This window comes from Centroberyx affinis, unplaced genomic scaffold, assembly GCF_046629955.1.
Source record: "Centroberyx affinis isolate AG114_WGS23_722 - 3 ecotype Tasmania unplaced genomic scaffold, CSIRO-AGI_Caff_v1 ptg004463l_1, whole genome shotgun sequence".
NCBI lineage: Eukaryota > Metazoa > Chordata > Actinopteri > Beryciformes > Berycidae > Centroberyx > Centroberyx affinis.
This window is the reverse complement of record NW_027282126.1, coordinates 1-21671: the sequence shown is the minus strand read 5'-3', so window position 1 is coordinate 21671 and position 21671 is coordinate 1. Positions and strand designations below refer to the sequence as shown.

Sequence of the window (21671 nt, the reverse complement as noted above, 5' to 3'; positions counted from 1 at the left end):
TTCTAAAAAAAAACTCATTAAAAAAACTCACATAATATTCATTTAAGCATGTCTGTGTTTGTGGTACTCAGTAGTGAGTTTATGGTATTTTCATCTTTCTGAGTTTCTGTGTTATAAGTCTTGGCTTATAGAAGCTGCACAACATTTCAAAGTTTCACCATGATTTTTGGGCAGCCCTCTAAAATTAATTATGGGTGTTTTCCTATTCACTGAAATAATAATATCCCCCATTCACCCATTTGCCTTGGTGTTTCTTTGGTCTGTGCTTCCACTTGCTTCCTTTTCAATAGTATCTGAATGGGTTTTCCTCCTCTCCACTAATTGGGAGAAGGAGGAGGGGGGGTTGTTGTCCATTACCATTCACTGGTTGCTGGTGTTGCCCAAAGGTGCCGTTGTTATTATTTTGGGCTGCAGTAATTATATTCATTGCCAGACCTGCCATGTGAATGCTAACACTCTGACAGGCACGGATAAGGTCACAAGTGACGCTGTGTTTGGAGATGTGAGGAGGAAAACCATAATGAGAGGCCCAAAGTCCCTATTCTAAATTAGAGTAGGGTATAAGGTCCCCGCTGACGTAGCTGTGTACTGTCTGAAATCAACAAGTATATATATGCACACATATATTCACACAAAGAGTTAGCCACAGCTGCCCAGGTCATCCATATCACCACAAGTGTTCAAAGGTTTTTCGCTGACGTTTTATCCCGTATGAATTCAGCCAAACAGGATTACTTTTTCATGGAAGGCTACACTGCGCAGAGCGGATAAAGTTCTCTGTGAGCTGTGACTCCAGAGCAAAGTCATCCCAGTCCTCAGGGTCTGCATCACCACAGTTCTTAAACGTGCTTAAAGGATGAGTTTTAGATTAGGATTTCATATTCAAGTGACTGAGACTCAGAAAGAAACAGCCAGAAAAATGTTGGCAGTTGTTCCTAGACGATGTGGTTTTGTGTACATGAGCTTGTGTAGAGTGGTAAGAAGTGAAAATGTAACCTCTAATCTAAAATATCTCTTTAACACGGGGAGAAAATATGAAACAAATCATTTCATGGTCTGTTTTTCTCTGCACTTGAAGCGATAACCTTAAGGTCATCACATTATATTATTTCTACACACTTCCACAATAAGTGAGGTCAGAAGTTCATCAAATGTTCAGTGAGTAGATGACAGATAGCTGACACATAATACAATAAATGAGATTTAATAGGAACTTTAAGACCTAAGCACATTCATATGTTTTAATGAATGCAGATATTTTTGGAATGGTTGGCTTAGTGGGGACCAAACCCATAACTCTAACAGGATCAGTGGCTTACATTATTATAGGATTTATCATTTATGCCACATATTATCGCCCTATTTATAGAATCGTAGCACACAAGCGATTGAAATTTCGCATGTGGCCAAAATATTTGAACCTAAGTTTGCACTTGGTTTTTCAGGCCTATATTGAATCACATATTGAATGTGTTTATAAGTGTATTCATATTCCACATATGTTTTAGAGAATGATATGTTGGTCATGAGAGGATCTGTGTGGTTCACTGTCTATTTAAAAACCTGACTGGTGGCTCTTTAAATGAGCGCTCATCACCATTTTCCATGAATCACAGCTGAAAAAAATGAACATCCATTCATGCAAAAACTAGCCAGAGGCTTTACACTTCTTTCTCCTACTAAAAGTTGACCTGTTAGCACCTGAGGAGACAGGAGGAGAGAGAGAGAGAGCTTGAGGGCCAGATAGAGAACGAGAGCAAAATATAGAAGGGAGACGCAGGGGATGGTAACTGAAATAGTCTCATCAGCACCATCCTGGCATAAATCAGAAATGATTAGCTGTTGACAGAGTTTGTGCAAGTATTTATATTTATAGTTACTGTATTATTATATAAATTACTTTGACCTACTTGGCTGAAAGACCACTGAAGTTATTTTTTATTGTTTACACATTATCTCTAGTATTGTGAGTGGAATCTCTTTCTATTTGTTGTTTGTCTTCCTAAAGCAAGGCTATATCTGTTTTTCTACAGGGAAAATGGTAAATGCATGCAGTAGGTGTTTTAGGGATGACACGTTACCAAGAGATGAAGTGAGTTTAAACATATTCCTTCAACAGGAGGGAAGGTCAACCTACAGTGAAGCTATAAAACGTTCATTAAGGTAAATTTCTCTTACGGTGGGTAGAAGCTTCACGTGACACAATTTCATAGAAAGGAATCAATATAAGGGATTGTCTGTCCGAGTTAGCATGCGCTCTAAGCTGTATAAATCTTTTGACTGCTCATGCAAAACAAAAAATCTGCATGACTGAGCTGTTTGCTGATAGGCTTAGGCACTACTGTAGATTACATTCACAGTGAGCCACACTTCCTGATTCCACGGTGAGTAGAAATGAGCGTCCCCTGGCGAACAGAGTTGAGTTAGCTGACAGTTGAGGTCAGAGGCTTTATTGATCTGCTGTGGCAGGGACAGAAACACCATTTGGCCCTGTGCAATGCCTCAGCTAGAGCTACCTGCTGCTTCCAAACTACTGCCTGCTCCGCATGGCATCTCACGCATGGAGAAGGACAAGCCAGAAGATAAACTGCATCATCTGTTTTTGCTGGGAAAAGGGACATCAACAAGGGCTCGCTGAATCATGAGTCACATTGCTGCATCTCCTGTATCCACTTCAAATCTGTTGCACACAACAAAACAGAAAGGGGCAAAAGGTAATCCTGTGTTTAGAGCGCGCACCTCTCGCTGCGGTGGGAGGTATTGCCCCGCTCTCGGGAGCCAGGTCCCAGCGGGTGTGTGTTGTAGCTCGGCTGTGTGCAGGTGAGCAGGAAACGCAGCTGCCGTCTCCCGGAAGTGCACGCACCCTCTCCGACCAGCTCACACACAAACGAAGCAGTTCAGCTACTCACTCGAACCTGGCTGGGTTCCTAGAAACGACGCAGCATGGAGTGGAGAGTCCTTGAGATATCATTCCAAGCACGCACATTGTGTGTGTGTGTGTGTGTGTGTGTGTGTGAAAGAGAGAGTGAGAGAGAGAGTACAAGAGCATGCAAATGAGTGCATGACGTGTGTGTGTGTGTTGCAGTGGCTCCATGCTGGCTTTTGGAAGCAGAGAGAGCTGGTTACTGCCTGGTGTCATGGCAGCTCACAGAGGTCATCCCTCAGTTTGGTATTCAGCAGCACTGTGTGGGCTTATCACAGTGACATCATAGGGTACACCCTGTACTCTGTTGAGCCAGACTGTCCACCAAGTTGCCCTGTTTACAACTTTGTAATAGAAAAATAATACTCATACACAGGATTAGCGTTCCCTTAGTGGCTGTTTTTTTTATATCAACAACCTGCTCAGGATTTTGGATGAACCTACAATATCTCCTTGTAGCTCACAGCCTTCCCGTGAATTTCACTCAAACAAAATGATGTACATTTCAAATCCCAGTCAGTGAAACATGATTGTATACCTGTCCAAGCTTAAATACAGCAAAACAACCCGCTGTAACGGGAGAGGAGTTACAGTACATCCCTCTAATGAGCAATGCAGAGGCATTATGGTTCAATTTGTATTGTTACACGTCCCTCCAGTCTTTCACTTCATAAACATGGTAAATCTCCACAGGGCCTTGGCAGTTGCGGAATGTCTGTAAATAGCCTGTTGTTTTCTGCGCCCCGGGGTGGTGGTCTTTTTCACGTTCTTATAATCAGATTCCACAGCACAAAGAGAGAGGAAAAGAAAGACAGAGAGAGGGAGAGAGAGAGAGAGAGAGAGAAAGAAGCAGAAACACCAAGTTTTGCCAAACCTGTACAGCGTAATGTGTCATGCAGCCCCTCGGGTAGAGCCTGAAGAAATCCTCTTTGAAGCCTCTGTGCAGCTCCAATAATGAGGGGGCTGAGCACCGGGCCCCTGCGTGAGGGGCATCCAGGGCCCTTATTGATCCTCTGTTAATTAGTTCGTAGATGCACACTGGTGCATAATGAGACTGATACTGAGCTTAATGAATACAGACAACTGCTAATACCTCCAGGGAAATGCTCACCACTGGAAGGATTTTGAATTTGATCAGTCAGACACTATTTTGGAAAAAACATGCTTGTGACAGATATACTGTACACAAACAACTGTACAAGGAGAAGTTCCTACATAGGACAATGCTGTAATTCAATGAGATCCATTAGATCCATTCTGATCGGCCTCTGTGTGTGAATATAGGCAATACAAACACAGTAAGCCATGACATACCCTTCACATGCCTCGTCAAAGACAGAAGGGCTTTTAGCCTCTAAGTGCTACTCAGTTTGACGCCAACTGATTTGATGGCAATGGACCATGGGGAATGGGAGAAAAAAACACACAGAGAGAAAGAGTCTCACACAAAATCTGCATTCTGACAAGCGACAAATTGGCCTTTTGAGAGACGTACCAAAGACACTATGGAAGCACCGCCGTCTCCCCCGTGGGCTGGAACTCGTGCCGCCACTGATGTTTCAAAGTAGTTCTGGACGCTGCTGACGTCAACTTTTATGTGAAGAGCTGAAACATCTCTATACAAGCCATCAGTCAAACGCATGAAACAAAGGAAATAAATTCAAGAGGGATTTACCTTTATGGAGTCAAACAGACTTCAAAAACACCACTTGCGTTGGGCAGGAGACGCTGTCAGGATTTCAATTACCAACACAATAGACGCAAGTCAGTGACGTAGGGGTCAAGTTTAATTTACAGATGAACTATGCTGGTTCCTTAAAGATCCTTTATACCTTAACATTACTTTTTACAAATAGTTACATTAATTCCTGTGGCGGCTATTAACGTCTGACATTTCCCATCTCTATCTCGCTCCTTCTGGATTGGCTGAACAGGCAATTCTATGGGTCCAATGATACATCGATGCCAACTGTCAGCCCTTACATGTCCATCCATACGATGTCCATTGTTGCATCTGTTACAGGCGATGTCCTTGCAGTGTCTGCACATACTCTTTCAACGATATATTCAACGCAAAGCATTGCAGGCTGAATAGGTGCGAGATTCAAAGACATACACCTGGGAATAGTGACTTTGTTTCTGCCTCATTCAACAGGACCAACTCCTACATCAGTCAATGCTGTTGAGTGAGTCAGAGCAGCAATGCTCATTAGTAAAAGGGCAGAAGTCACCTTGCTCCAGCCATCCTCAGGGCCACTGTCACTTACTGCTAACAGGATGTCAGCATGCTGATGGCATGCTAAACGTCTCTGTATGGCCAGGTCCATGTTAGCAGCAGATAATGTGACGGTCCTACACAGTGATGGGATTTATCACAGAATTCAACGGATCTGCTTTTCCTGCCTTCATGAGTGTGTCATATTCCCTCAAAGTGGCCCATGTCAGCCACACATTGCTTGAAGTGCAAGAGTTGTCTCCAAAGTTGACTGTCTGATCAATAGCATGCTGTGATTAAATGTTAGTCACGCGTCACGCAACCCTTTGGCCTGACATGATGCAACATCCACTAATTGCAGGCTCCACTCACCCAACTGTCTTCTCTCTTAACGTGACAGACGCCGAACTGCATCAAAATCCCAAGGGACGTTCCCGCGCTATAAATAATATGGATCACATACATCTTTACAGGGACCCTGAAGCATCGGGGTGGTTGCTTTGATATGTAAATTTAATCCTTGCTTTTTTTTCCATGCCCTAGAGTTTGAGTGAGTAAAACAATCTGGGAGAATATCACGAGGCATTTCAGGTTCAGAATACTCAAACACCCATGGTTTCTCTAATCACATTTGATCTTAAATTTACTGCATCAGCATTTACATTTCAGGTTACTCACCAATTAATCCATATTGTTTCCAGCGAGTACTAACACTTGGTTTATTGTTAATGTTGAGGCTAATTTGGCTATGAATACTCTTAAAAATGATTTCTAAGTCAGATTGCCAACTTTCTAAGTTGCGTAATAGAGCTAATCGTGTCCACTTAGCTGCTCAGGTCTCCTCCTGGGGTTAGATGGGAGGCGGTGGTGGCAAGATGTGACTCCTGCTGCTCAGTTGGCAGAGAATGGCCATTTTGGACTCACCAGGAAGTGAAAGAAGCCTTCTCAGCCTGTAGAATGCCAAATTATCAGGAGTTGGGCTCAAAATGGGAGAACTCTGTGAATTTTAAATTGGATTTTGTGTGGTACCAATGAGCATTTGCTGTGAACTGAGGAAACCGAAGAGAGTATGAATTTAGGTTGGAAGCAGCAAAGGCCTGAGGTCTTTGAATAACTCTCCATTTTAATTTCCATTATGTCCATGCAGCTTCTACAACTACAGACGTCATAAGGCCTGTGATGAAAACACCACACACACGCACACTTTCTCTCTCTCTCTCCCTCTCTCCAAACACGCACCTCACAGTGAAACCAAAAATCACCAGCTCTGTGCTAATTCTCAGGTTTATTTTGAGGTTATTTAGACGGTCTGTGACGCAGAGATTTATGTATAATTTACACTCACACTGAGTGATGAGTTTCATTTGCTCACTGCCTCTGTACATGGTGTCACAGGAGAATAATGCAGAGCGATAGCCGCAAGGCCTCAACTCTAGATCTACCCTCAAATAAAACATGATGATTCAGTGTCACAGATGATTGAGAGCAGATAATAGATGCTGGCTCCTTTTCTGATTCTATACATACCATAACATGCGGGGAGGAGGGGCGTAACAAAGCAGCATCTTGAGTGTAATTGTCGTCCGACTCGCCTCCGGCTGTGTGCAACCTACTCGTGTTTAGTTAGGCTCCCGTTCCTTCTGCCCTGTTTCAAAGTCATTGCCAACCCAAGTTAAACTAAACTGTGTCCAGCCTGAGGCTAAGTGTTAGTGCTAGAAATGTTACATCAGCCAACTCAATCAAGCAGATGGTTGCGTATACTTAGACTGGGCCGCAGGTTTCTACTGGAGGTTTGTTAATGCAAGAAGAGTATGTAGACCTATTGTGTGCATGATAGAAACACCCATGCATACATACACGGTATCGAGACATACACATTTGTGCAGCACCACATAAAATCACTTCTGCATAGTGGGGAGTGATGGTTTCCAGCTCAATGCAGAGCGGGTGATTGGTGTTGTGCCAATATCCAAATCCCTCATCTAATTAATGTTTACATAACTGTGGCTAATGTAATTCATGCTCGCCCCTGTTGAGAGGGGTCAAGGAGCTTGGGGAAGCCCACCTGAGTTGACAATCACCTGTGTGGGAGTTGTATGCACAGCCCACTGAACTGAACACATCAGGAGGGATTGAGAGAGAGAAAACTCTAATTACAAAACACAGTTTGCAAACTTTGGCCACAGAACGATTCATGTTCTTAAAAACTTGTTGAATGTGGTCTTTGGCAATGATCAGAGAATGTTTTCTTCCCAACACATTTCCTATTTTAGTGATCATAAAACATATTTGCATTGAGATAAATAAGCTACAAATTCGTGATCAGCTTAATTATGCTGTATTTTAACAGCAATGCAAAGTAATTAAGTGAGCTTATTGATTAATATATAAAAGTAGAAGCAACAGTGTAGCTATGTAAATGTAAGTACTCAGATATAATGACCTCAGATGAAACTAATTTCCTATTTATCCTGCAGAGGAGCAAACTCTAAAGCAATCACCGTACAATCTGCTGTCATCAGAGAGCACTTTGTCAGTTTTAAAAGGTGCTATGTCTTAATTGCATTGAATTGCGAAAGCTACTCTAAATTCTTTTGTCTCGACTGGGCAAGGCTGACAAAAAGCAAAACTCATCTGTCCTCCACATGATGCATTATTTTATATTTTATTATTTATATTTTCATATAATATAATAAACCTATCACAGAGTCTCTATCATCAATATGAAAGTTTTCTTCAGTATTAATCAACTTTAAAAACTGATTTATGTGTTCCGAGGTCACTGATAGCTGTGTAGAGTAAGCAACAGATTTAATTGTACAAAAAAATTATGTCTAATTAATAACCTCTTACAGTCCAATACAATTATGTGTGTGGCACATCAGAGCACTTTGGCACGTGAAGGTAAAGACCATAAATATCCTTCTTTGCAATTATTGCATCGCAGTTGTAGAAAACACATCTGAAGTTGGCATTTTCCTGACATTCATTCATAATGATGACATTTATTTCTTGCTCGCAATTTTGAGTGGTCTTGGGTACAGCTGTGATTTAGTGGAATGATTGTTATGGAGAAGTGAGAGGTAGGAATTTTACACTGGCCAAGAGGCAATTTTGTGGATATTAGAGAAGCCTTTTTAAAAGCTTAGGAAGATGGTATAATGTGAACCTTACAACAAAGAGCAGATTTATGAGATGAAGCAGGACATGTTAAGAGGCTTAGAGTGTGTACAGAGGTCAGTGTTACCAGGCAAGCTGAAGTTGTTGTGTCTACAGTTAGGGCTTGTCTGACAAGAGGACTCAAAAGTGCAAAAGTTGATGCTAAGACAGACCCGACAGTAGGATGTGTAGCTCCTGCTCTAACAACAGGTGGAAACAGACCTCGAAAAAGCATTTAGACACAGAGATGTTGAGGGCCGCATGCAACAGGGTCGTGGAGGCCTTGGTCTTGGCACAGGCAAACCTGTATGGAACAAAAGAACTCCCTTAGAAAACAGGGAATTGATAGTGGAGTCAATACATCACCAGGAGGATGTGGCAAGGTCTGCCAAGGCAGTTTCTCAAGTTAAGCAGAGACAGTGGAAGAACTGGGACATTATAAAGAGGGAGAAGTTCCCAAAGAATTCTGAAGTATGGTATCATTTGGGATTAGATTAATTTATTTGAATCACCCCAGAAGTCCAAGCAGTGGCTGTGTGAAGACCCCGCGTACCCTCTGTGTTCAGACACAGCGGTGCTTAAGGATGGATGTCAGGATGCAGAGTCTTTCCCAAGGTCAGTATGCTTGGCGGCATAACAAGAGCCTGGCAGCAGCAATTGGGACTATATGAACAGAAATTAATTCTTTAGCAGAGAGAACCCTATGAATCAAATTGACTTTGTATGTAAAGGAGAACAAGCCAGGAATTAATTCCCACTTGGCAGACACAAGTTAGGACAGCTAAGAGAGGCTAGGTTTTAGGAAATCCATATCATGACCAAGACATGAGCTATAATTTGTCATAAAATAGCTATATAGTGTAGGTCAGATCAGTGCTAAGGGCCGGTTTTAGAGGGAGATGGTGGTGGGATGGCAGGTTTTACTGGCATCTGGGGAGATTCAAGGAAACATCTGTGATGGGAAGCGTCCACTTGATAACCCCAATGACATACCTGCTCTCACCCTCCCACCTTTCCTCTAACATCCAAGCAAGATTCCTACATAAATAGCACAAGGGACTGTTACATCAGACACTATGACCTCCCCATCTTCACTGGATGAAGGAGAGTGCAGTTCTTGGCACCTGTTCTCCGTCTTACAGCTGAAGATGTCACTCTTGCGTTGTACAATCACTTATGCTGATGACTTCAATAGACAAGAGGAGCTTGAGTGTCCGACTACCTGCCATCTGTCCTTACTTGCATCTTATTCCTCTCTATCTCCCACTTATCTTTGTCTGTTTCCTGAATCATAAATATGCCTATTTACTCCCTCTCCCTATAAAAGGTTAAGTCAGATATTGAGAGGGTTCTGACACAGAAGGGCTCTAGATTAATGTGTGCATCTGTGTTGCTTGATTCATTACATTAGTTTTTATTTAGCTAGTTCAGTTGATTGATGCCAAGCTCTGGGAGCTTTTAAATCACAGGTCAAGTCAAGTCAAGTTTATTTATATAGCCCTTTGTCACAAGCATGTCTCAGAGGACTTTACAGAGAACGTGTCTAGCTAGGTCTAACTAAACACAAACAACGGTAAACAAAGTTATGTAGGACAAACATAGCAAAAAACACAGGTAGGCAAGAGCAGATTTAGCAAGACAAACAATCTACCTATTCTACATAACCTAACCTACCCGGCACCCCAGCCTTAGACCCTGAATGCACACAAGGAAAAACTCCCAAGAAAAACCTAGTAGGAAAACTTGGAAGAAACCTTGGGCAGGCTGAGGCACAGCCATGCAATTGAATTAATCACAAAGAAGAAAGTTCAATCCAACTATGATTCTCTGAGATAGTTATTGCTTTCAATATCACACAAAGTCTAATAAAACATATCATTCGTTGTGCAGTAAGAAAAGTCAACAAACTAAAAATGTTTTCTTGTTGGGTACAATAAGTTATATAATAGGCTACAATAAGCTTGCTTACTAGACCTGAGTCAAATTGTATTTGCAAGTTGTTTGTACTTGGATCAGATGGGTGGAAATTTGAGATAGTGTAAGGTGATTTATTAATGACATAAAAGTATACGAAATTGACTTTGAAATAATTTTCTGTCTAAATTTTCTTAAAATGCCTTGTAATAATTGTGTTTTACTATGTGGCAAATCCCATCCATCTACTTTTCCAAGCAGGTTAAAACAAATGCTACAAATTATTTCCAAATTACTAAAGATATTATTGATAATAAAGGTTAGCTAACTTTTCTATCAGATAGCTTCCCTTAGAGATAGTGGTGTCTTATCTTCCTCTTTTTGCCTTGCGATGCTATCAGATGTAATCATCCCATTTTCAAATTGGCCGGATGCCACTATGTGATCAATGCCTGTTACATCCTCTCTGATGATCACAGAGAGACCAAGGCAGACCAAGGAACACAATTTAGAAACGAGGAATACTTACCAACTTAAAAAACCCACAGTCATCTTCTGATGGCAACCAGGAAAAAAAACACAACACAGGATGAGTCACTCGATTTACTAAAGGATGAAACATGGAAATAGAAGGTGGTCAGTGATGTATACTAGGTCTTTACTAGACAGCCACTCTTCTAATTATATTCTAATGTGCTAAATAGCCTGAAGGACGTGGCTATATTTTTGTGTTCAGGTTTTTCTTAACCTGATCTTAATCCTCTTTGCTTGACAGTGGGGATCAAGATCATTTTTGACAAAAAATATTATACATTTGACCTCAGATTCACAACAATCTAAGAATATATAACACAGCCCAGCCCTACATTTTGCTCATTAGACTTTTGCTCATTAGACGACTTTAAATCAACTCTCCCCGACAAACAGTGACGCATTTGATCCCGCACAAACAGCTGATTTCACTGCATCTTCACTGACTTGCATCCTGTCTAATGTGGCGGAGGACATTCATTATGTGCACTATGGGGCAAATACCCAGAGCGGCCATCTAGAAGATGTGCATACTGTGCACACGGCTTCAAGAGGGGACAGGAGGCACCCTGTTCAGACACATAGGGTGTGAGACGGACAGGAGCAGGGCAAGGGTTTCTTGGAAATTGGCCACTTACATATGAAGAAGAGTCAAAAAGGGAACTCTGGATTAATCAATGTCATGTCTGCCTTTTCAAATGTGTTGAATGAACTGGTCACTGCTCTGTGGTGATATGACACTCTCCTCATGACGAACCGTAACTTATTGTGACTGCTTTCATTTAAAAAAAAAGTTTTGGACACGCTCGGTTAAGACAAAAAGAAAAGGCCTCTCTCTCTCCCTCCACTACACTCGTATCGTTTTATCTCATTAGCTTTCCACTTGACAGTAAATAAATCTCACATCTAAAGACTTACTATATTTGTCCTTCATAACACAACAACCAGTAGAGCATACGATTGGATAGGATGTCAAGTTCTTTGTCACACATATTATCATCATCGCACATTATCATATTACATATGGAAAAATAGGTTATATAATAGCAAGAGTAAACATTTGAAGCTGAATATTGGCAGCATGCTTGGTCTGATGAACTTCCTTCGGATCCTAACCCAGATACATAAAAAGCGCCGTAAATATATAACCATATCTGCTCTGAGTTAGCCACTGATCGCTGTTAGACAGAACAAAGTGACAGACATCAGCCAGAAGTAGGATGAAACCCATTCAACCATTTTATTTCAGCCTTTATGCTTGTTATTGTTACATGGAATGGAGGTAGCAGCGATGAATGGAGAACAGAGATTTTTAAGGTCATTGACGCTCAGAGACTGGACGAGTCTAAAATAAAGAAAAAAACATTTGAAATGTTTCTTTTCTCTGGCTGTCTTCTGTCACTTTGACCTGTATAATAACTGTCAGTGTCAACGCATACGATGTTTGTCAATCATTTTGCTCTGAGGCCTTAGGTTATTTCCCTCTGCTGCCGCTGATCGCACTTTTTCCATTGCAAGGTTTCACAAAATTACCAGGTTATAAATGATTCAAAGTATAGCCATTAAATTGCACAGTATACTCATCTGTGAAGAAAATATCAGCATTGCATGTTCACATTAAGGGACCCCAGGAGCCACTTATGTTCAAGGTGTGTTATCAAAGAGCGGAGAAATTGGGTGACAATTTTGGTGGAATGGCTTCGGCCTAGATTTCTTGAGACTGCAATTTTTTTTCATATTATGAACCAGTCAAATCTACACAGTCTAAGAACAGACATCCACTTCCTCATGCATTTGTGTAATATATTATTCATGTATATGTCATATATCATTGAAATAAAATATCTCTTTTTAGCATTTTAGCATCAGGCGCAAAACCTGACACAGTGTTAAACTCTAAAATTTGTATCTATTCTTTTGGAAACAAAATAAATAAATATAGTGTTTGATTAGAGAGAGTAAAATACTTAAACTGGTCTCACTCCTCCAGTTGCAAGCATGCCCAAGATCTTCAGTACACACTGTAGCAGCAATATTCAGTTTATTAAATGAAAGCTGAGAACATTTAATTCTGAAATGGCTAAATAGCGAGATAGACACCCTGTCTTGGTCCTGAAGGGGTTAACAAACAATTCCTCGGTGCAGCAATCCTGTAAAAAGTGGAACATCTAAAGCCAATTGTTTTTGTCTTGTGAAACCTTGCAGAACCAGATGTGAACAGCACCAGTAACTCGCCCTATCACTGAGAACATTTATGGTCCTGCTCCCCTTTTTCACAACAAAATATTACGAGAAAAGGTATAAAAGAACCTCATTAACCAAAAAGACAAAGTGAAAGTTCACTCATTTGGGATAAAATATCTGGTATGACGGCGAGAAGCATTCACTTTATTCACTTTCTACTTTTTTCCCATATACCATGGTTAGATAGATGCTTAAATCTAAGCATCTTTTGTCAAATACAACAATGGGGAACGCTCCTTAATGGAAGTTACAAGGATGTTTAGGAAAATCAGCCCTTGAATGTGAAGAAATAGTAGAGAAAATGAAAGTATAGGTTTGTGTCACATACAGTAGCTTCCCTCCACATTGCCCGTGTGAAGAGACTGACATCCTCTATGTGAACAAGCGTTACAGAAGCGTCTGATTTAACACCTTCAGTGCTACACAGGAGATTTATATAGACAGAATGGCCCTTGGGGGTTCAGCTGCATTACGGACAGCTTTGCTTCACATGTTCCCACACTGGCAGATGTACTGTTCCACTGCATGCAAACTGCAATATAGGCCCAGGGAAGGCAACCATTAAACAATTGCCTCACATTTATGATTTTTTTTTAAGATAGTAATCTTAAAGAATACTAATTCCAGATGAATTGCTCAACAAACAAACTTGAAATAACATAAATTCAAAATAGCTCCCTTTAAAAGCACCACAACTGTACCTAAGAATACTTTAACATCAAGTTAACCAGAGGCGATATTGGCTAACAGCTTTCATCCTACATAATTAATGAGTCTGTTTAGCCTTCAGCTGCCATAATTGAACAATATATTTTCTCATGTATCAAATGGGCTGGTTGTACCAATATTGTATCAACAGCATAGCTGTAGTAATGTAGTAAATATACATTGTGTTCCTTTTTGCTCCACTTCTTGTTTGTTAAGATGGAGGGACATAACCTGATCTGACTTCTATTAGAGAGGCTTTTATAAAACAGGTCGTATCACTGGACTCCAAACCATGAGGACACCTGAGCTACTGAGGTCAGGCCGTGGTCTGAGTGGGGCGCGCTCAGCACCACAATACCTGTTAACACTCATTTATAAGGCCAGCGTGACCTCATTTATTAAGATGAGTTCTTCTGAGCCGACCGGGACGCCGGCAGTATTAGGAAAACAGGGTATGTGCACAGCTCAATACACTGGGGAAAGCTGTCCAATTATTCAGGAGGTGACAGTTCGCAGAGAAGCGCTTGTCCCTCCTTGTAGCACATCACAATTAGAAAGGCAAATCATCAATTAAAGAGAATCTGTTGCCATGGAGAATTTGTTTGCCAATGGTTCCTTGCAATGCTTTCTCACCAGCACTGTTTGCAGTGTGTGCTGTGAAGATTGAATTTCACTCCTTTGAGCTCAGTTCATTGAAACAACAAGAATCTCATCTTAATCATTTTAGTATTTTCCTCCTGCAGAGAGGGGTCAGAGTCAAAGGTCATATTAAGTGGCAAAAGCCCAATTTCCCCACAGGAATCATTAAAATTTCATCTCTTCTAATCATCTCAGAAACTCATACTCTAATTGAGGAAACAAAGGGATAATAATTTAAGCCCGAAGCCCTTCCGGTGTTGCGTCACAGGAGAGGATTTCTCTTCCAGTGATCATTTTGGGGACAGTGATTTGAAAATGAGGTGACATGAGTTGACCACAAGCAGTCACTCCCTCATCTGGCGGTGTTTTCTATTTGTGTCAGCGAACATGTGTTTCTCATGATGGGACCTGACACCTCCCCTGGAGGAGCATGGAGGAAGAGTGGCAAAGGGGAGAAGCTATAGGAAAAACAATTTCACACCGACTGCAAATTAAGTTCTGGTCCATTAAAACATCTAAAGATAATACTATGTGAATTTCGATGGATGACAGATATCCTGGAGACAAATCCACCAGGTGCATTTAGAAAATCACATTTCCTCCACAGCCTTTTCATACCTGTCTTCTCAACACTTAAATTAGCTGTTCTTTTACTTAAGTGCACTGTATGTGTTGAGCCACTTTGATCTCTGCCTATACTGTATGTCTGAACGTCCTCAGGCTGTATGTCTTGGGTAAAATGGATTTTCTGATAAAACCCTTCTGATTAATCAGAAGGGTTTTATCATATTGTAAAACGTGGGCTGACATATGTGTAGGAGCTTGTGAAAAGTGCTGTTTTTTAGTCATAATTATTGTTTAAAGGGATTGGTATGGTTTTACACACATTAGCAGTAATTAAGTTGTTTTGTAATTGTATTGCATTGTAGTCTGAGTGAGGGAGAAAGAAATAGGGAGGAAGAAACAAGACAAGCGAGACTTCCACTTTTTATCATCAAACTGTTTAGGATTCTAACGGCTTGGCTGAATTTGGATTAAGCTCTCCATCTTGAAAGCGTGGCTTGGCTTCGGGCCCTTGCGTAGCGAGGTGGCAGAGGCAGAGAGTGGCAGAGGTAGTGACGTACATATGTGCAGCAGCAATGAATCACTGGGAGACGCAGGTGAACAATGCCCCTCTCTCAGGCTGGGCGGTTTGGAAATACACATTCACTGAATACAACACAGGTCAGCTGGGAAAACTAGTTTGAAATCATTACTAACACTGTGTGGTGCAGTATGTAGCGACAAAGTCACTCAGCCTTGTGCAGAGGTGTATTCCCTAACAACAGACCTAAAATCCAGTCTACAACCTGTAGATTGTACCAATATTCAGTTGTTGTATTTGGAAGCTTTGGATGCTTGTTTGAGATGTAAGAATCACTGTGTTTTCAATATGTGCGGCCATGTTTGGCTTCTGAACTACAAAGAGGGTGAGTGCATTTTGGCCCCATCTGTGCCAAGTTTATTAGAAAGAACAATTACACCAATTTGTGATCTGGAATAAATATTCATGGTGGCCTAAACACATTTAATCCTGATGTCTTATTCTGGACACAAATTCTAAAATTGAGCTGTGGCTGGAAAATAGAAAAAAAAAAGTCTGATTTCAAAGTTGTCATCATAATATTGTCATTCACCAGTTAGGTATTTTCTTTTTAGACTTCAAGAACCTCTACAATCATTATAACTAATTCAAGTGAAAAAGGCCAGCAGGTTGCACCTATAGGCCTATTTTGAAAACACAGACGTAGACATAGACACAGAAACACACGCGCGTGCACACACACGCACACACTCACACATATGACTCATCTCATCTAAATTAAAGCACTTTTTCAGAGGCGTTCATTCACGTTACACCCATGCAAGCAACGCGCAGACTCAATCTCAGAGCTTGGAGCGTGACACTTGTAGTGAGGTCTTGGCTATATAAGTCCATTCAGCATCTACTCAGTAAAGTAACTATATACTAGTTTCTTCAAAGAAGTGAAGGAGGGCGGCATCTCGCCAAATACCTGGCAACCTACAAGACTACTGTACTGGAGCTCCTGTAAAGACTGAAGGTATGACAGCTCTTTCAAAGCTTATTTTATTTTATCCAAATTGTGAGTTTATCTGCGTTATTTGGCTTGTTGCATGTTCTCTTTTTCTCGGCAAGAATTACACGGATATTCTCACTCCACATAAATCAGATAAAACAGGTGTTGCGTTTTGCTTTTACGAACGTTTAGACAAACCATGGATTTATGGATAACTAAATGGATTGTTCTAGTGTTTCCACAGTAATTTCAAACTTCATCTTGTTTTAGAGAAATGGAAACAAGCATGAAGATAGTGGGAAATGATCATTTAACTTTAGCTTAGTTTATCCACATAGCTACTAAACGATAACATGAATCCAATGTCTCTTTACGCGCCAAAATCCACATCACCAATTTCATATTGCCTATACACATAATTAATACAGATAAAGGTAATTCGCGCATTCTCCTACTACAGTAATTAAACTCTCACACTTTTATTCAGTCACCAAGCCATCACATGAATCCAATGCCTCTTTTACGCGCGTAAATTCCACATTACGCAGCACATTTCACATCTGTAATAAACATATAGCATGAGGTTAATCCAGGCATTTTTTTCTCCTCAGATTCCTGCTGATATCCTGACATGAAGCTCAATCTACTTGGCACCACCGTGATTCTGCTAGTTGCCTTCTTACCGCGCTACGAATGTAGGGCTATTGAAAGCCCTGGCGGTGCCCTGCGCGTCCCAGCTCCCCAATCCCAAACCTCCCAGCAGCAGCAGTCTGGTCCCATCCTGGAGCGGCTTGGAGAGGAGTATTTCATCCGACTGGGCAACGGGGACTCTAACTCTTTCCGGTCATCGTCAATGTATCCCGGCGGATCACCTGCAGTCTACAACAGAGCTTTGCAACTCCAGCTGACGCGGCGTCTTTTACAAGGGAAAGTTGGGAACATCAGGGCGCTCATAAGCGGCTTCGGAGACCATGTGGACGACTCGATGGAGAGGGGAAGGAGGTCCGAGGACCCGCCGATATCCCTGGACCTGACCTTCCACCTGCTCCGGGAGATGATGGAGATGTCCCGGGCTGAACAGCTGGCCCAACAAGCGCAGAATAACAGAAGAATGATGGAGCTCTTCGGGAAATGAAGACCTCTTTCCAATCCGCCAAAGATCTCCTTTCCCTTTTCTGTTCTTTTTATATTTTTGCCATCAGCACAACATACTCTGTACCATAGTGCTGCTTTATCACACTATTATTTATAGCTTTAACCTCAAACAATGGAGCGTAAGTGGGCTTGACTTATAATTATCCGATTGTACCTTACCATTTTAATGTTGGTGTCGGAGCTGTAGCATTACACCATTCTTCACTCTCTTTGAAACGAGATATTTTTGGTTAAGATATGAAATACTGCATTGAGAAATTGGCATTTTATTTTAGATTATGATTCACTGTATTTATGGTATTTATGTTTGTTAATAAACTTATGAGCAACCAGTCATTTTTTGTTGTGCCAGAGAACGTCTTATATCTATATTTTTTAATAAAATATGAAAAGCAATGTTTACATTTCTCTGTGGATATCCTTAAATATGACAGTTAATGAATTCGCGGAAAACATGGAGAAAATAATCAGATAAAAATTATAATCCCTGTTATGCTTGTAATTGTGATTGAGATGCACTTTCCTGATGTTTTCAAAAGTTGCTTGGCATAAAGATTTTTAATCTCAAAATGGAGCAATTGAATATATTGGTTGGTGGAAAAACACAAATAGTTGGTTGGAGAGAACACAAATGGCCACTGTATCTTTAGTTTAGCCTACACAGATATTGATTGATAGAGAAAGGACTGTCTTTCTGAATACACAAATCTTATATAATATTGCCATGGCATTGTTCTGCAGCCAAGTCATGGCTTAACACCATGCCTCCTCCACACCACTGTCAAGGAAAAAATGCTGCAACAACAAATATTTGATAAAGATGTGGGCAAGGAAGCTGCAAGAGCAACAATACGCATGCAGGTGAGCAGCATTCACATAGCATCCTTTATTCTAAAGCCTTAATCCCCAATAAGCTCTTCTCATTATACCTGCAAGAGGCAACCACACAGACAGCTAGAAGATGCACCACTGATAACTAATGAGTGTGAAAAGAGAGGTGTGTGTGTGTGTGTGTGTGTGTGTGTGTGTGTGTGTGTGTGTGTGTGTGCGCATGTGTACGTGCATGCTGTGCTGATCCTTGACCCGTGGTGTCAGGGTAAACTAAACAAGTGCTGTGGGTGTGAGTCATCCTATTCTGTTTGGCCCACTTAGCAACTTGGGGCTTAGTGCTGCATTGAGCCCATCTGTAAAGGATCCATCTCACTGAATGATGGTGTACAATAATTAGATGGGACTCAATAGTGGGCGACCCCCTCAGAGTCACAGCCAGGTGAGACTCGGGGCAACAGATAGATGACTGACGGCATGAGGTGCATTGCAGGCTAGCTGATATCTACAGTAGGTTGTGGGCCTGAAATGGTTCCCATACAGTAGCGAAAGGTCTTAAAGCTGTCTGCTGCACCAAATACAAAAAGAGCACTAATGCCTTTTCTAGCTGGATTTCCTTTGACAGCGAGAGATGAGAGAGAAAGTGTGAGAGAGAGATAAAGGGAGGAAAAGAGAGAGAAATAAGTCTCTTTTCCTTTCACATGCACACACACACACACGCACACACACACACACACACACACACACAAAATCTCTTTCATTGTTATTTCAGTCCAGCCAGAGGCCTTAAATGGATTGGTGCACTTAGTAGTAGATAAATGAAACTGGAAACTGGTTCCAGTTTTATTATTTGTAACTGTGGTAACAACCAAGGCTTGAGAAATAAGTGTTTGTACAATTCAGTTTTAATGACACATAGAGGAATATACTATGGCCACATTAGTTTTGTCCATGATAGGAAAATATACTTGCATAACAGAGAATACAATGTGTAATACAGGTTGTCATGTGAATTAACTACTGAAATGACACATAATACCAGTTTCCTGTACAGAAAATATAATGGTATTCACTCTTCTTCCCATGTCTTCACATCACCTAGCTCATTAAATGATATCAGTCATATAAAAAGACGACGGGGAGGACAAAGGACGCCCTCTTCAAATATTAAACCTGTGATGTTCTCTAATGATGTAGTTTAAGCAGTGGGTGGCAAGAGGTCAACTCGATAAAAAACGTATGGACAAAAACCTATGAAGAATCACTGACTGAAGAATGCAGACATGTAGTTAATCAGACAATAAATTCTTTTCATCATTAACTTTGTTAACAAGACCAGTCAGCATACAGAGATGCATGCTAACACGATCCCCATAAAGGAGCGAGCAGAGGAAATTGCTGCTTCCGTCTTTCCCCTCAGCTCCAGCTCAACAACTGCAACTTCCCCCTCGGCACATCATATCTAAATCCTTCTCACTGTACCCTGATCCGGGAAAAAAGTATCATAACTGACCTGAAATCAACATCTAGGAGCAACACTTATCCTGTTCCTGGTTCAGGTGTTGTCTGGGCCAATGGCCGGCCGCTAGGTTGAGGCAGCGCTCTTGGCTGCACTAGGGGCGGGGCTAATCTGCGGGGGGATGCCGGGTTGGACTGAGGCAGCTGTGACAGCACCACCTGCTGGAGCAGTCTGGGCTCCCTCTCCTTGCTCAGCACCTGCCTCTCCATCCTCATCCTCTTCGTCCTCATCTTCATCATCTTCAGACAGGGAGGGAAAAAAGTCGGATTACCACAAGAGTCAATGGAACACGATACTGAGCTATAAGCAGTAATCTGCTACCGTCACCGTCTCTGTCCCCTCACCTTGGATGAAGTCGATGCTGCGAAGGGCCGTCCCCTCCTTCTTGAAGTCGACGGTGTAGTGATCCATGTTCTCATAGCCGCGCTCAACTTTGTCCAGGTGGGCTGTGCTTGATGCTTCTGAAATCCTGACACCAAAGGGCACAGTCAGGGTTTTAGAGGACAAATCCACCCCCTGGATACTGTTATATAGCATCAATCTGTGATGTTCAATGCATTCCAGGAGTTATTCTGTGATGAAGTGTTGTAATTTATTTTTTGGTGAACCCACTTTCCCTCAACCTGCCTCTTCTACCTCTACTTCAGTTACTGATTTCCTACATTTGCCAGAATGACTTTCAACAACCTCCAGAGAACAGGTGTGAACTTCTTGCTTTCAGCTGTGGGTTTTATGTGTAGGTGGAGAGAGTGATAGTGACAGTGATAGCATAGTAAGAGCAAGAGAGGGAGTTTTTCCAGTTGAGAAAAAGTGAGTCATACCCCTTACTTAAAATGCAATACATTTTGTGGCTGCATTGCATTCTGGTCTATTGAGGCTACTGTCGGTGGAGAAACTGGTATCTCTGCCTCTTCTACGACGGATTTCTCCCTGTATGACTGTTGAATGTCGGTGCAAAATGGAGAAAGAAGCTGCTGTTTGATTCTGAGGGACTGACACCAACATCTGACGATTACTCTTAATGTTTAGATAGCTGGACATATTTCTGCTATCAAACTCCTTTGTTGCTGCTGGAAATATCAGAATCATCCATGGAAATAAGAAAAATACACCACCGAACAACAACACAAGGTACATCGCCAATAGCTGTTTTTAAGTGTTATATTGTTTTAGGGTGGATATTGGCCTTAAGATGATATTATGTTTCTCCTTTTCCATTGTCCCTTTATTTGATGATGCACATAACCTTGCCACAAGCACATGTACTCACTTTTTGAGGAGCGCCTTTGTGTTCTATGAGAAAGACAGACAGAGAGACAGAGAAACACAAAGAAAGAGGTATTGCATCCAATCAAATACCAAACAAAAAACATTGATCATGGTAAATATTTTGCATAGAGCTCACAGCTAAATATCGAACCCGATCACTTCATATCGACCCTGACCTGCAGGAAGACTGCCATCTCCGGCTCCTCCATGGTCTGGATCCCCGTCTCCACTATCTTACAGCTCTCCTCCAGATGGTCTCCGTACTTCCTGGTCAGGCCCCGGACGTAGTTCAGCTTCTCTTCCTGTTCGCCCGTCACCTTCTGGCTCATCTTCCTCTTCTTCTCCTCCAGGATGGCATACAACTGGTCGAACTTCTCACACACCAGCGTCTTCTGCCTCCGACCATTCTCCTGTACATGCATGAACAAAGGCAGACAGTTAGAGAGACAGAGGGACAGACACACACACACACACACACACACACAAACA

At 41.6% G+C, this 21671-nt stretch overlaps 2 protein-coding genes across 2 annotated transcripts; one reads left to right on the top strand and one right to left on the bottom strand.

Annotated features, from left to right (window-relative positions):
• The first annotated feature begins 17042 nt into the window (after nt 1-17042).
• On the top strand, nt 17043-17546 carry LOC139665132 (corticoliberin-like). Its single transcript, XM_071544102.1, has one exon. It carries the CDS (start codon nt 17043-17045, stop codon nt 17544-17546), a length of 504 nt encoding a protein of 167 aa, XP_071400203.1.
• Nucleotides 17547-19979: 2433 nt separating this feature from the next.
• On the bottom strand, nt 19980-21592 carry LOC139665130 (tripartite motif-containing protein 55-like; the record flags this gene model as incomplete). The annotated part of the gene is made up of 4 exons (XM_071544099.1): nt 19980-20152; nt 20258-20382; nt 21184-21206; nt 21359-21592. Coding segments are annotated over 4 exons (555 nt in total), but the record flags the coding sequence as incomplete, so codon positions are not given.
• Between the last annotated feature and the right edge of the window lie 79 nt (nt 21593-21671).

Bases quoted from the DNA above. Each gene is read 5' to 3' on its own strand.
- LOC139665132 (XM_071544102.1), top strand. From the start codon at position 17,043: ATGAAGCTCAATCTACTTGGCACCACCGTGATTCTGCTAGTTGCCTTC.